The sequence below is a fragment of the Plutella xylostella genome, chromosome 22 (genome assembly GCF_932276165.1).
Source record: "Plutella xylostella chromosome 22, ilPluXylo3.1, whole genome shotgun sequence".
Lineage (NCBI taxonomy): Eukaryota > Metazoa > Arthropoda > Insecta > Lepidoptera > Plutellidae > Plutella > Plutella xylostella.
The window spans coordinates 10,489,725-10,506,930 of NC_064002.1; the positions used below are offsets into that span (position 1 = coordinate 10,489,725).

The 17,206-nt window shown below is 38.6% G+C and overlaps 2 protein-coding genes across 2 annotated transcripts in view; one reads left to right on the forward strand and one right to left on the reverse strand.

Moving 5' to 3' along the window:
• Positions 1 to 17,206, reverse strand: part of LOC105381823 (protocadherin-like wing polarity protein stan) — a 166,135-nt gene that overhangs the window by 67,886 nt on the left and 81,043 nt on the right. The window contains exon 4 of the mRNA XM_048628886.1: positions 2,895 to 2,948. The gene's annotated coding sequence lies outside the window, so the exon portion shown is untranslated. The remainder of the gene's footprint in view (positions 1 to 2,894; positions 2,949 to 17,206) is intronic.
• On the forward strand, positions 6,490 to 10,657 carry LOC105389234 (trypsin). Its single transcript, XM_048629129.1, has 5 exons — positions 6,490 to 6,559; positions 8,464 to 8,710; positions 9,072 to 9,321; positions 9,718 to 9,867; positions 10,483 to 10,657. Exons 1-5 carry the CDS (start codon positions 6,490 to 6,492, stop codon positions 10,627 to 10,629), a joined length of 864 nt encoding a protein of 287 aa, XP_048485086.1. The 3' UTR covers positions 10,630 to 10,657.

A 17,206-nucleotide genomic window follows, 5' to 3' on the forward strand; every position in this document is an offset into this window, starting at 1 on the left:
ACAATAAATCTACAGCCAGCATCGAAAATTCGATAAATTACAATTAGTCTCCAACACTGTTGTTGCTAACAATTTGTACCGAGCAGTAGGTAGTACAAACAACTTTTAATCAGGATTAGGGAATTGAGCTATTCGGATTGGAGCCTCTCGCGAAGCCTTCATTTGTAGCCCACTGAAGTATATTGGAGTGAAAATAGGTTTTGATGAAAGCGATACCCATTACCCAGTCTTGTTATCAGCTTACTTGATTAGCGCGCCAATTTCGTAAAGAGATTGGTAGTGTAGCAAATATTTGAAATAAATTGTAACTTGTAAGTTAGGTGAAATATAAACGTTGGTGCATTCATATAATATAATGTTTTTAATTATGAATTAGATACCTTCATAATTATAATGTTGTAAGAAAAACCTGCGACAACACTGTGTAAAAGTCCTTTTGGTTTATTTTAATTAAATGATCAAAGGTGCGAAATTTAATTCTCACATAGAAATTGTTTCGTAATTAATGATAATGTAGCGGAAAATACTAAGCATTTAAATTAAGGCTTTAGATAGTGCAGTAAATTCACTGTATTCTCTTTATTGTGTACCTATGCAATTTGCTGTAAAAGTTTTAGGTTCCAAAAAGTTTGCTCTACCTTATCATGAAGTAAAAAAGTTGTTCGTTTCTTTCCGAATTAATAAAAACCAATTTTAAGGTACGTAGGTATAACACAGTCTTCGTGAATTCACACCAATTTTAAGGTACGTAGGTATAACACACACTTGCGCGCATCATGTTGCGTGAATGCGTGTCCAAACGTTCGTTCCTTATAAGTATCTCCGCTCGTATAGAAAACACGCACAGTCCAACACACAGAAAACGTATCTACCAACGTGCGTTCATGTGTTCATACAATTCACGCACACGCATCGTGATACAGGCAGTGTGAGAACAGCCTCAAACAAATACGTGTATGGGTCATTAGTGCTGAGAGCTATACAAATTAGGGTTCAACAATGACTAGGGTCCTGAAGTGACCCTCAAGCCAAAGGGTGAAGCGATCTGGGTAATGAGATGGAAACTGTATTTTGAACGATTGATGAAACCAACCGATATTGTGACCTAGTTTTGAAAATACTAGTAAAATTATAATATTTTTTTACCAAATTATGGTTTAGAAGGCTATCATATTATCATACTTCCATCCAAAGAGCTAAAAATGTTAAAAATAATAAATGGTTATGCAAATAAAATAAAAATATTGACTTTCGTCCTGACGAGAATCTAAGGATGTGGAGGCAAATTATATTTTGAACCTATCTACCTTAAGCATTCATAATTACTACTTCGTGCACTTAAAATTATTTATTTTAACGCTAGAGTAGAAATAAAAAGGACTTCAGGGTCCGCCAAAAAAATTATGGTATCCAATAAAACTAATGTCAGTACCAACGTGAGGGAAAATTAGAAAATAAGCCACGTTTTTCCAAAGCCAGTCTCAGAAATGATGTCAATTTATCAAGCGAAGAGCTGCGGCAGGGATATATTTTTTTTTCTAGAATTTTCTTCGTCATATATGAACAAAAAATGTTCTATATATTTTATCTGGTAGAATTAAAAGCATAACTACTTATCCATGTTTTTTTTTAATAGGACGCAGTTACGGAACTTTTTCAGACGATTTTACAAAAGGCAAGCGAGAAAAACAACAGAATGTTTCTATAGACCCGTAATGAAAATGACCGCGTCTGTTTAAAAGCAATTCGTAGTTCAAAGTGAAGTTGAGAATCGAGATCGTATTGCTAATGGTGCGATCAATTAAACGTGCCACGAATCGACAATCGACACCACCCGCCACGCCATTCCCAGCCCTATTACAAACGCAGTACGGACATCGATCACTGAATACGGTTCACTGGCAAAACAAGATCTGTGCTCGCTCCATTTTTAATTTTCATAATTTTGAAAATGGAATTTCGTATTCGGGTCTCGTAGCAGCAGGATTTTAATGATTGGGTGCTGGTGATTTTACGCTGAAAAAAACATACAGTCGAATTGGGACTCAACCTATGTAGGTAGGTTAAACAGAGAGATGTTCAGTTATATTCTGTGTTATGTGGAGAGAAATTGATGGACGAATTCGATCGCGTCTTTTAAAAGTTGACTTCACAATAACGCTTTTGCCACGCTTTATAAAGGCTCACACAAAAAAACCCTACCAGCAACAAAAGAAAGACAAAAACCGCCTCAAATAATATCATCATTATCACGCACACCATAAAGGAAGAAGCGGCCATATTCGTTTACTACAACCACAGATAATATAACTATAACGAAGACAATATTTGGGGGAGCACCTCTAACAGGCATTTTACGAGAGAACGAAACACATAAAAATATTATCGCCGGGTAAAATCGTTTGATCTTCGGATAATGTCATTTGGAATGCTACTGGTTTTTATTACATTTCTGTTATGTATTTAAGAGGTTTTAATCTGCATGCATAATTAAATAAGGCATATAAACGAAGCTGTACTTCGGATCGATATTAAAGTAAGTATTGGTTCTGGTTTTCAATTCGGCCATAAATGACCACAACTTTGTACAGTATCTTACACAAAAAAATATTATAAGTACCTACGAAAAAGGTTCGAAATTAATTTTAAATCAAGATAAGTTATTCTAATTTTAAAATTGCATACATTAAGATTCACAAATTGGGTCCTATTCTTCAATGATACTTTATCAACAATACTAGTCTACTTTATTTACTACTTACCTAGTTAACATTATATTTTCATAAAAGTAATGAATAATTACAAGACATTGTTGAATAGCGTGGGATAGAGCTTGAAAGAGACTCATTTACTTCGATCCTTATCTTTATCATATGGGAATATTAATTACTCACCTTTTTAAACCGACTTCGAAGTGGATTCTTGTGTCCTTATCTATTTATGTACATCTGAAACAAGAAAAAGTCTATTAGGTCGGTTATTTGGTGACTAATCTGTTATCTTTCCTGGCCTATAAAATTCTAAAGATGGTTAACATGGATAAGGTTCTTGAGACTAATCGAATGGAATGATCCATACAATTAATATACTGTCATTTATGAGTTATAAATATTTGAGGAGGAAAAAATAATAATAAATATTTAAATGAAACTTTTAAACGTAATTATGGTGAGTAAGATATTAACTAAGTAATTATAAGTCCAATTAATGATAAAACGTTTTCAAACAAAAGCGAGTTAAATCTAAAGACGTAAATAATCTGGAGGCGGAAACAAAGCTCCCTTATTTGCGAGAAGGGAGTGAGTCGCATTTATCAATATTACAGGGTCTTTTGTCAATGTTCATTGGCTGAATTTTCTGAATCAAGTGATATCTTGCATTGAATTTTAATTTACGTTGTTAATTGGTTCTCTTGGTTCATTTGCAAAAAACATAAATCTGCAGCTAATTTTTCAGGTGAAGATACCAGGCGCACAGATATTATAGGAGGGACAATGGAGGGCGTTCTTGAGTGTCTCTTGTACTCGTGAACCGGAACCGCTGACGCTAAGCTTGTTATGCTGCTCTAGTACCTCAGCCAAAGATTTACAAGAAGATGGCTGTATCCGTGCTTAGTGTATTAAAACGTCACCATTTTAATTCCCTTTAAATGAATGTTTTCCCGGACGGTTGGAATGAACAGACGAGAAAAACTAAACTAAAAAAGTTAACTGAAACGACCGGAACAAATCCGTTACCGATGTATGTGCGTTGCCAAGCCGTTTGACGATAAACGAGTTATTTATGTGCTAGTAAAGTAACTATCTATAAATCGCGGCAAGCTCATTTCTAGAACTTCTAAGAGGACATTTCTGAACGTAAAAGGCTTAATTACTTTCATTATCGAACATTATGTCTGCCAATTACATCGCAAGAAGTTCAATCAATTCCAGGTAAGTGGAAAAAAGTGGAATAAGAAAACTTGGCCGATTGCTCAAAATTGCAAGAACTTTGCACTGGAGCGAGATTTCACGTGTCAGCGTACAATCTGGCGAGCGTCTTCAATTTACCAAAGTTATTCCCAGTTTTGCGGGACAATTTTTCTAAGGATGTAGAGTTGAAAATAAATCAAAATATACAGAAAAGTCGGGGTAAACTAGTTTAGTTCTTTATTTTCACATTATGAACATGTTTCTTTTTATACAACCGTATCTTAATTTTGAGTCAATCCACGTAAAAGACTGAAAATATCAAAGAGAAAAGAAATGTTCCTGGCGTCTAATCTGCATGCGTCACACACGTGCGTAAAGGTAGGACACTCTAGCATAGCGACTACAGTATACGGGAGCACTGCCATACCTTCCGATACTACAAAATAAGGTCGTGGTTAGCACAGCTTTAGTCAGTAACTCCGTATTCTTGAAGTCAGAGTGAAGGCCCCGAACATAAATGAATCGATCCACACTTCTTTCAAAGCTTACCTACATGTTTTGACGAGACAGCTTAAATCTTTGGGGAAAACTTAAGTTGATATTTACCAAAAGCGCGAGGCCGTTATTATTCTGTAATATTTACCAACCCATAAAACGAGGGAATCTTTGATCAGAGGGTCGGTGAGTGAACTTTGGCTTTAAATTTAAAATATCGCGTCACTTGAGCTGGATTGATTATTTCTTGAGATTGAATATAAGCCGCATGATTGAACTCTTGGTAAAAGTTTTAAGTTACTTAAATGTCATCAAAACAAAAAGCATGAAAGGGTCCGTAAATCTGTATCCCTACGATCTAACTGAAAAGTAGAGTTGAAGGCTCCACTTCCGAACTAATCTAATATCTACCAAAACCTACAGAGTACTTATTATAAATAAATAAAAATATCCTAATTATCTAAGAAAGAGTTATTAACAGATCTAAATAAGATAATATCTAAATTAGTTCGAAAGACAAGATATGCAATTCCAAATTCATGCAAGTTTTCAAGAAACTAGGACGTCAATGTATAAGACGTAGTTAGTAAGTGGGTCCGATAACTTGAGATATCGATGCGGTTCAACCGAGTCCGCCTCGACTCGAGAGCTCCAGATATTGGAGCTGACTTCAGCTGACATTCGCAGAGTCACCGCACATCGCAAGGAACGAAATGTATTTCCGCATTACATTCCATGTTTGAGGAATAGGTGGATGGTGTATCGGTTAGTGGTATGTAGTAAGACTACAAGTCTCGGGTTTGCCTCAGGAAGGGTAGATTTTGTTTTAACGTAGGTGTTTTGTATGTGCCTTCAAAACGGTGGCAAATTAGAGCTGGTCTAGGGTCCAAGCAATCCCTTATGCCAATGAACCTAAATATGTCACAAGGCAATTATAGACAAGACGTGAGCGCAGAGATATGTCAAGTGAGTGTTATAATATTTATGTTGAGTAATAAGTTTGTATAGTCGTATCGACTGATGTTTTTAACCTAGTTCCCTATGCGGCACAGCCGGTCATCCGTCCTTATGACCCAGCATTATCATTATGTGAATCTTATTTTCCCTCAACATACGAAGCACGGAATTCATGTCAGTAGGATCGCAAAAACATAATATGTTTAAGTATATTTCACGGTATCTATTCTATTCTATTCTATTTTCTGTGGGGGTGTCAGTACCTGCACCTGGCTCTCTCGAATGGAACCTTTGTGCATATCCCCAAGGTCTAAACTGCCTTCCTAAGCTTGGACCATTTCCCACCACGCTGGTCCTCTGCGGGTTGGTGGGTTCACATATCTAGATGTGCTAAATCTAGATATGCAGGTTTCCTCACGATGTTTTCCTTCACCGTAAGAGCGATGGTATACATTGTACTTAAATTCAGAAAAGAACTCATTGGTACATGTCAGCGCCGGGATTCGAACCCGCATCTCTGGCGTGAGAAGCGGGCGCTTACCCGACTGAGCTACCACCGCTCCACGGTATCTAATTCTCAACCATATGCTTTTATAATTCACTCACGAGAGTCACGAATATGAGCAATGAAAAAGTTCCAGTGACATAAATGGAGCGGCAATAACAGGTGGAACTTTTCCATTGCTTTGCTCGTGAGTGTAGGTATTTGTTAGTCGAATGTAAAAAAAAATACCTACCGTCCGGTACAGAATTGTCGCTCTGTTACAGGAAACGGTTACATTTGGTCCCGAAATTGACGCATGTGATTTTAATTAGAGTTGCCTTGCTCAATCGATGGCCGAAAGGGTCCAGATGATTAGCTTTCCACGCTCTCCTTGTCGTGGTCCCCTGAGCATTGCGGGTCGCAAATTAAACCCTGTCACTTACACTGTCTTTACGTACATACCGCATCAATACCTATTTATGCGTTAACCAGTAAATTGATATGATATTCGAATGGTTTCGCAAGTTTTTCACACTGAAATACACACCAAATTTTACAGATATACAATTTAATTGAACTTCAAAACAGTACAAAGTGTAACGTTTTATCATGGTGATCTCCACTTTTAGGTAAAAGTTGAGTATGGCTTTAGAAGCTCAAAGCTTCATGAAAGCCTTGTTACATCTTAAAGAAACAAAACAATACATGTTAGGTAGACCTGAGCTGCTCACAGAAAACATGACAGAATGCTAATCAAACCTACATCAGAAAGGGTCATACCAACAAAACGATGTGCCATAGCTTTTTTTACAAGTTCAATAACATAAAAGCTCCCAAGCAAGACCGTATAGAATATGCATGAAGATGCCAAAACGGGTTTCGACTTAATTACTCAATAACCGTTGAACTTTACGACTTTATGACGTTTAGCACTTATTTGCATTTTTACTGCAGAAGTGCGAACTTAATGAAAACGGTTAAATTAAAAGCACCGTGACATGGCAAGTAGTGACTGAATAATTTATACAGGAGGTTGCTAAAACGGTATACAAAACCGAAACCAGCATGTGCAGCATGTCATATCTAAGCCCGAAACTGAAATCAGAATTTCAAAATTCGCGAAAAAAAAAGATTCATTTTCCATAGAAATAATAAATCCTATGGAGAATAAACATTCGGTTTCGGCTTAGTTATACCATTTTGGCAACACCCTGTATTTTAAATGATATCATTGTTAAAAATCATCACCTGCATTCTATGCAAATTAGACACGGAAGAGTTTTTGTGGCGATTGACCCGCTAAAGAGAGAATTAATAAAAGAGGTGAATCGTCACAGTCTGATGGTCGTGAGGTGAAGGTCGGTACAATCATAGTGGTGGTAATGAACGTTAAACTATATAGTAAGTAGTTAGAATAAGTCTACGCGACTCATTATACCTAGTACGAGTAGTATAGAGAAGTAATTTTAACATCCTACCTACGATAGGTAAATAAATTGTTCAGACTTTTTTGTGTTATTTTATTTAGTAGGTAAATAATACCTACACGTCTATGCCAAACACACAATCGGTAAATATTTTTCGTACACAAATATTTAGGCAAAATAACTGAAATTTCTCGAATCTCCGGTTTAATTTATTTTGTGGCTGTCGAAATACTGTTGGTGGGTAGTAATTTGAATTTTTGTAAGCATTGCAAACATTTCGACAAGTCCCTATTAATTTCATTTCATTTTGTTGTTTGTGAATTCGTGTTGTTTACTACGAATCTATTCTAATAAGCATAATGTTTCAGATTACCTTTGAATACAGTTTTTCAGTAATCTCAGTGACCCATAAAACCTTAATTAAAAGGTCACGACATTGGGCGAACACCGTGGCTAATCTAGCAATTTCATAGTAAATTTGGCAATGATTAGCAAAATACTGTCATTCTAATATCGCGTGCTCTTTAGGAAACACTTTACAGTAGTTGTTGTGAAAAGTGGCCTGAAATTTGAATTAAAAATGTATATTTGGTAAATAACAAGGCTGATTGATTAATTTTATTTGTGTATACTGTTTAAGTGATAATGTATTCGTTAATGAGACTGTTAGTGTTCGTTTATTTGCTGGTAGCGGCGGGTAAGCATTTGATTATTTTTATCGACTATTTAATAAGCTTCATTATTGCTTCATTTTACGTATTTTTCGATTACCAAATCGTACTTTATGGTCTTGGGAACCGCATGTTGCTCCTATATAATGAGCTATTAGATAAGACTTTTATTAAATGTTAAGATTTTGATATTGAACTTGTATAACCCGGAAGGAAATCCAGCTCAGCGACTAGTTCGAGATAATTCAATAAACTACGTCCAATCTATGAAAGCTGGAGATTTGGAGAAACTAAATAGAATCCGAGAACATAATCAACAGCTTTAAGCGATAAGACCTTCATTTATAACAAAACGGCATAAGATCTGTAACTTTGATTATACATAATTATGATCTTGCCCTTTATGGGATTCTTACAGTGGCTTTATGTTTAAATAAGAGTGTCTATTAAATTAAGCCTTATATATATGTATAGTTAAAAAAAAACAACAAAAACCCAATTCAACAACCACTCCACAGAGTTGCAAGACACAGATGCAGATACCGACAGCAACGCCGTAGATAGCACCGAACTATCCGCGCCAGACGACGATATAGACCTGGAGGCAGCATGTCCTGAACTCAGCGGGCAGATCATCGGAGGACGAGCCAGCTCCGTCAATAGACACCCGTACCAGGCGTCCATGGTCATCAACGGCAACTCCTTCTGTGGCGGCTTCATCATCAGCCCGGATTATGTGATGACTGCCGCGCACTGTGTTAGAGGGTAAGTTGATTACGGGTGCAAGAGTTGCGTCAGGGGTAGGTTACAGAATGGTACATATTATAGTTTCGAAACTGTTATCGAGCGACTGATGATTATCCCAATTCTTCTTCGAGTGTTCGACCGGTATCAAGTCCATTCAAAATTTTGCATTGCTAGCTTATAGGTACTACAAGGTACACAAATTTACACCAAACAATATTCTAAAGTAGCTAGTGGTCACTGACCACATTGCTACAGAAAATATGAAAACATGCCTATTTACCATACAGATGAAAATTCCTAAACCATAAGTTCCTCAACAAGACAAGACCACTAACATAAATCTTATACTCCCACTTCTCACGAACCCCTTTTCACCCAGGGTATCCCCATCATCCATCCGCCTGCGTGTGGGTTCGACCCGGCGCGACTCCGGCGGCCGCATCGCTCGCGTCTCCAACGTCACCGTGCACCCCCAGTACGGGATGCCTCGCTTCGACAAGGACATCGCTGTCTTGAGGCTGGCCCGGCCTCTGAGCTTCAGTGCGAGTGTGAGGCCGATCAGACTCCCGCAGCGCCGGCAGCCCGTGCCGCTTGTTAGGCTGACGGTGACTGGGTGGGGGTTGACTGCTGTGAGTAACTTTTATTTGTTGATGAGAGAGGTATACTAATGAATAACTATACTCGATGATTTAATACGATTTCTACACAAACAACGCTGAATGAAGGTCCTGCGTCACGGATGCATAAGTTTTGTTAAACTTTCAGTATTTAATAGTAATTTCACAATTACAAAAGTTGCTCTAAGAAGTTCTATCAGCTCATCATTTCAAACTTCTTATATCTACAACTTATAGCAAATAATTATCCCTTTTTCTTGTCTGCATATTTTAACCTGTCTAATGTATTGGATTACGGATCGCAATCCATGCCGGGACGTTATAAAAAGCCTTTTGCGCTGCGGCCCGGCACACTTTTGCCCTACATCATGTGTAAAACTCTAATATGCATATTCTCTACCCTTCCAGCCGCGCGGCCGCCAGATCCCCCGCATCATGATGGAGGCTCAAGTCCCGGTCGTCCCGCACTGGCTGTGCCGCCTCTCCTACTCCGACTCTCTGACTAACAACATGTTCTGCGGGGGACATTTCCTCATCGGCGGCGTGTCTTCTTGTCAGGTCAGGATCTTCCCTATCTTCATCATCAACATCATCATCTCAGCTATAGGACTGCTGAACATAGACCTCCCCTAATGTTTTCCACCACCTATCGGAGGCGGCCCGCATCGAGCGGTAACCCTGCGGACTTGACTAAATCGTCCGTCCATCTCGCGGGCGCGGTGTCTTAGGCTAAGAATTTACAATGCTTGGAGCAGAAAAGTTGTTAACTCCTGTTTTAATCCTGCTGATTATATCTATGATTTGTTAGCTATTCTTCCTTTATATATATGCTTTAGTCAGCTTCGCTGTCCAATATTGATAGCAAAACGCACGATTACAAACGGTAATGAATTTAGAAACCCACGAAGACATCATCATTTCCTAAGACAACAAAGACTTTCTTTATATAACATCATACAGAAGGGCTAGTACGGGGCGCATTTAAGACGTGACAAGAGTTTTGCATCGCGCTCACTCACATCGCGCAGCCTCAAGAGCGAGCGCGACGGAGAACTTTTGTCACGTCTTAATAACGCCCCGTGCTACAGGGCCAGATGCTGATATCAGTACATATCACGTAGAATATTCAAGACAATTACACATGAAACTCAAATCTCCTCCTTATCCTTCCAGGGAGACTCCGGAGGGCCAGCAGTATTCCGGGGAGTGGCGTTCGGGATCGTGTCCTACGCGCGGGGGTGCGCGCTGCCGCTGTCTCCGACTGTCTTCACGAACATAGCCGCCTTGAGGGACTGGGTCACGCAGAACACTGGCGTTTGACACTGCTAGCGTATTTACCGCCAAGACGCATTAGCAATGTTAGCATTAGATAAGAATGTGGTGGTACGACGGCGGCAGATATTTCTAATTCTGTTGTGTTATATCTGTTTGCTTTCACATCAATGATGTTGCCTTGTGTACTATGTTTATGGTAATATAGTTCTCATCTACTAAAAGAGATCCCAATCTGTGTAAAAGCGTCCCTAGACAACATGATAGGATTTAATCAATTTTGGAGTTTTTTTTTTTACATTTTTTAAAATAATAAACTTTACGACTCTATGTTAGTTGGATTTCTTATTTGGTTTCGGAAATAAAAATGTGAGAAGAAAGGGGATTTGGAGAAACGGTTGGCGATGTCGTTAGTCTTCTTCTGATCTAGATCTAGCTCTAAAGAGTAAAACGGTTGAAGGAAATTGGCCATACCTTTTTCAAGCTGCAAGAATTGTCTACTTTTCAAAACATTATTCATATTGAATGGTCCGGCATGGTTCACTTTTGATTCTATCCCATGAACAAATTTAATTACTTATGTTCATATTTATTGCAAGAGAATAAACTAACATTAAATTATACCGAAAAGTGAACTTAATTGCAATTAAGTTCAAGCAATAAACGTCATGATTAATAACTTTGAGTGAGAAACTCCGAAGCTCCGATAACAGTACAATTTGAAATATCTAACGGTTATAATAAGTTTAACCTTGTTAGTGTAGTGGAGGCACTTCAATTGTAATGGAGTTGGTTTCAATTTCAAGATCAACTGTAATATTACTCATTAGTAAGTTGGTACCCATATTTAGCTTTTCTTATGTCAAATCTTTAGTGTATTTATGATTATATTATGAGATCATCAGTTTACACCAAAAAGCTATGCAGAAACAAAAACTGTGTTCAGGTATATGTTAAAGTGTGTAATGTTCTCATGGAAGTAATGTTCTAAATTTAAAATGTTACTTAGAAAACTTCTAGGAACAAAGCACAAAATTGCTATTACTATAGTGATGTCTAAAAGATCTTCAGTTATGACTATAGCGTTATGGAGAACACACTTAAAATACCTATGTCAATAATACCTCGTACCTACCTATTTCTTTCAAATTTACCGTTATGTTAATTGTTATATGTAACTGTTAAATGTAACAGTTGGTTAATTGATGACTGATCGTTTTTAAAAGTAACTGTTATTTGTGTATTCTAGTAGAAAGATTTTTTTGTCACTAGTATTAGTAGTATACGGAAAAACCATTTCTTCAAAATTTAAACCGTAATTTCTTTAAAAACCTTATGATTTTCTCGTCTATAAATAACCAGGATACCCTAGTGTTGTTTATCGATCGTTGCATTTATTACAGCAACGGGTCATCGTTCTATGATGGACTACACCACTCTAAGTTGCTAGCACAAATTACTTCGGAATTCTTTATGAGTAGAACGTATTACAAGAGCGATATAATAATATGGTGTCGTGACTTACCAGAGAGAATATTCATAATTATCATGAGGTGTGCTTAGTACTTTTTTTGTTATAATAGCTTAGCGATGAACGACCTTTGGGAAACCTTCCGGAACCCCTCTTAGCACCTAATTTATTATATTTTGAAGACTTTAAAACACAATACACTATAATTATCTACATTGTTTTCAAAATGTTAGAGCAAAATTTTAATTTTATCGATTATTGATAACAATATTTCTTACATCCCTGCAATCAAGGTACTCGCCACTTCGATAAAAAAACATCATACCATGTCACTATCGTGAGTAGGACCTAGTACGTATAATTTTGGATATTTTCTTCTGTTTTTGTGGTCGCTGTGTGGTCAACGAACCAGTGAGATGAAGCCTTAAAACTAAACTACTGAAGTAGGTTATCGTTATTAGGGTGCTTCACAGTGGGGTAAAGGCAGCTTTTAAACCTATTTGGTTTTACATCGCCCAGTCAGACACACTAGAGCGCCACACTTAGCAGGGGTTATATTTTGTTAAACCATTTTACTGTTTTAGTTCAAATATGGAATAATTAACGTACCTATTTAGGTAAAATAAATTAGTTTTTTGTTCATTATGATCATCAGCCAATAACAAATTATCTACATCTGTAGGCCTCCTATCTTTTCTTCACGTTAAAAATCGATTATATATTTATTTTAACATTAATTTTTACCGCCTTTGAATTTACAGAATGCATAAATAAGACCAACACGATAACTAGACGCGAGCTTATCCGCAGGCTTCATAATATCATTCACACATTCCTCGGTATAAAATTATACCCAGCCGTATTAAGATAACTAATAAACTAGATTAATATACTGCGATAGTACCCTTCCGTACTCCTCGCCTTTAGCTGCGAATCCCGTTTAGATCCCACTTTAACGGTAGCACAACCTGTATTACTAGGCCTGACAACCCTGTTGAGTGTAAATGCAACATAACATACCTTCACAAACCTTAAAAGTTAACCCGTAAGGACTATTTTCGACTGCATCAAATGATAATTGGACGGAGCGGTAAGTAACAATTACAGTAATCGAATTGAGCATCTCTGCCTAACGAAATAAGAGCCATGAATAAAGTTAATTTAAAAGATATGTACGAGGCATTCCTTATAAGGTGGTGGTTTTGTGAGAAAGTCTGGTTTTTAATATTAACTTGTGTCGTGAAGGATTTTCTATAAGGTCATGATGATGAGAATTACTATTGATTGTCTGTTGTAATTAAATTACTTATGTGAGTAGTAGTAGGTAGTTGATAATTTAATTTCTTTCAAAAAGTATTTATGCCGTTTTCAATAGCTAAAATACGTTTTTTACCTACTCGCATAGAATAGTATTGATTCAAAGCAAAGCTATAATTTACACAAGACCAACTATACTATGATTGAGCTATTATTATAACTAGAAATAGCTTTGCAGTCAACTCAATTTCATTGATTATTCTAAGTTTAGATTCTACTTCGCTTGACACGCATCGCACGCATGACATTTCACAAATAGGCTTGCTGCACCCCAAAGCAATATCTACCAAGTCACTTACGAACCCTGACTCCTGACTCCGACTACAAATACCGACTTAGCTATGCAGTGGGGTGAGATGGACCACAGTTTACAGCTGCTGTAGTAAAGACACTGTGTGCAGAGATGTTAGGTAAGCGAAATTAACCAGGGTGTCCACTCAGAATGCTCCAAAAAATTCCCTGACTTTTCCCTGACTTTCCCTGACCGTTTCAGAAAATTTCCCTGACCAAAGATCAAAATATAAACCTAATTTAAGTAATTTGAAGACGAAATCTTGATTTCAAATTTTTGCGTTCATTGGTTTGACACTTATTAAAACTCGATTGCGTAAAATATGTATGCAGGGTCGGCAAAAATGGTATATTAAGACGGAAGTATAGCACTAGCACACACACTAACGTTCTTCAACTTTTAAATATTATCCAATCTCCATGATTTTTTAGGATATTTAAGTAGTAGTAGTAGTAGTCTTTAAGACGTTGGACTGGAAAAGGCATGGCATATGTATAAATGGCAAGTACATGTCACACCTCCGCTTCGCGGACGACATCGTTATTATGGCAGAATCTCTGCAGGAACTCAGCTGGATGCTAAGTGGCCTAAATGCTGCTTCCCGACGTGTAGGCCTCGATATGAACTTGGACAAGACGAAAGTCATGTACAATGCTCACATCAAACCGGAGCCGGTCGCCGTTGGTGAGGCAACAATCGAAGTTGTGCAAGAATATGTCTACCTCGGGCAGACTATTCGGCTAGGCAGAAGCAACTTCGACAAGGAGGCTGCAAGGCGCATCCAACTGGGTTGGGCTGCATTCGGGAAACTTCGTCACATATTTTCCTCGGCCATTCCGCAGAGTCTTCAACCAGTGCGTCCTGCCAGTGATGACGTATGGTGCAGAGACGTGGAAACTGACGGTAGGACTGGTCCACCGATTTAAAGTCGCTCAGCGTGCTATGGAGAGAGCTATGCTTGGGGTTTCTCTGATGGATCGTATCAGAAATGAGGTTATCCGTCAGAGGACTAAGGTTACCGACATAGCTGTCAAAATATACAAGCTGAAGTGGCAGTGGGCTGGTCATATCTGCCGAAGAACCGATAACCGTTGGGGTAGACGAGTTCTCGAGTGGAGACCACGAACCGGCAAACGCAGCGTGGGACGCCCTCCTGCCCGCTGGACTGACGACCTTAGGCGGGTGGCGGGTAGTGGTTGGATGAGGAAGGCCGAGGACCGAGTGTTGTGGTGCTCCTTGGGAGAGGCCTATGTCCAGCAGTGGATGATTATTGGCTGATGATGATGTAGTAGTAGTAGTATAACTTTATTGTACATAAAACACTTAAAACACAATAAATTACTAGGTTTATAGTTTTTTTTTCTCTAAATTTGCTATAGATTGAACTTATAGGCACCTAAAGCAACGCAATTTTTGTGATCAAAACTGCGCCGTTAAACAAAAACAATGTTTTTTTTAAAGCGAAACCTACAACTCTAGAATATATTATTCTGAAGCGATTGACATCAAAATCAAAAAGATTTGTTGTTTCTTCAAAAAACCACTAAAATGTAAGAAATAATTTAAGGTTTACACAAATTCTACTCGTATTTATTTGTACTGTCACATACGAGTAGAATTTACCTTAAATTATTTCTTACATTTTAGTGGTTTTTTGAAGTTGGTTTTTTAATTTTTTTAATTATTATTTTATTTTATAGTTTTTAGTTTATTTGCAATAATTTTCAATCAAAAGTAAGGTGCCCTTGGGGGTGAGATAAAATTCTCAAAAAAAAATGGGACCACCTGGGAGCTCAACCCAATACAACTGTTATATTATTGTAGGGTAAGCACCGCTGGTCAGTCGAATAGAGGCATTCAACTCTAATGGTTGTTTTACTTGTCCGCTCCCCACTACGTCACCTCGTCCCGACACACCGTAGCTAACACTGGCGACGGGCGGGTCCAAAGTTCAAGTGTAACCTCGTGCGTGCAATAATAACCAAAATGGCAAAAATCTCGGTCGGATCCCTCTCCGTGTTTAATCATGAAGTGCAGGACTGGAGTCTATACAAGGATAGACTGGAGCAATGGTTTCTTGCCAATGATTTAGGGAGTGAAGTGGACAAATCGTTATGTAAACGACGTGCGATCCTTTTGTCTAGTTTGTCAGAGAATACCTATAAACTCGTTCGCGATTTAGCATTGCCGAAAACAGTGGGGACTCTGAATTATTCTGAAGTGGTAGAACTTCTGGACGATCATTTCCAAACTACAAAATGTGGATTCGCGGAGCGGTACAAGTTTTATGCCGCGACTCAACACATGGCGGAAAGCATGGCGGAATGGGCGGCGCGAGTCAGGGGACTCGCGATCCACTGCAGCTTCGTCTCTAGCAACCTGGATGAAACACTACGGGATCGCTTCGTCCTGGGCATGGTGTCCGGGCCAGAACGCGACAAGTTGTTCACCATGGACCTGTCGGACCTGACGCTCAGCAAGGCGTTGGCTCAGGCGGAGGGCATCCAGTCGGCGCGGCTAGGAGCTGCGCAGGCGTCGCCAGCCCCCGTGCAGGCCGCGTTGCCTGTGCACAAGCTGGCAGCCGCGCGAGGCTCGCGAGGCGTCACGGACGGCGGCAGCCATAACCAAGACCAGTGCGGAGGTCCTGTGCGTTGTTCGGCGTGTGGTTATGCTGGCCATGAAAGTGTAAATTGCAAGTTTGCAAAATATAAATGTGGCCGTTGTGGCGTCAAGGGTCACCTTAGGAAGGCGTGCCCTGGAAAAAGAGTGAATCATTTTATTGAGTGTTGCTCTGACGATGCCGACGGCGATGATGGTAAGCGTGTTATTTATAATATACGTAGCAGTCGTGGTGAACCTATGCGTGAATGTGTACTTGTGAATGGTGTGAGTTTAAACTTTGAAATTGACACAGGCTCAGCTGTGACTATCATCTCGGAGTTAGTTTATTTAAAATATTTTTCTGGCACTCCGTTACAACACAGCAGTGTATTTCTGCAGAGCTACAATGGTAGCAACATTGTAACTGTCGGAACTCTCAACCTGTCCTTTTCTTACAAGTCACGAACAGCTGATATAATTGTTTATGTGGTTCGCGATGGTGGTCCATCATTATTAGGCAGAGACTTCATAGCTAAGTTCAACTTACAGATATCCTCCGTTAACTCTTGCAATAGTTTGACAGACAAATTAATTGATAAATACCCGACTCTGTTCTCCGATTCGTTAGGATGTTGTAAGGATTTAATTGTTGATCTAAACCTAAAGCCAGGATCCAAACCAATTTATTATAAATCACGGCGTCTTCCCTTTGCCTTAAAGGAGAAAGTTGAAAATGAATTAAATAAATTAGTTGAGTTAGGGATACTGGTTCCTGTTACATCATCAGACTATGCTAGTCCTATAGTACCTGTCCTGAGGCAAGACGGTCGAGTTAGACTTTGTGCTGATTACTCAGTGTCTTTGAATAAGCAGTTGATTGTAGACAAATATCCTCTGCCGCTTGTGGATGAGTTGTTCACTAAGCTCCATGGGGGGGAGAAGTT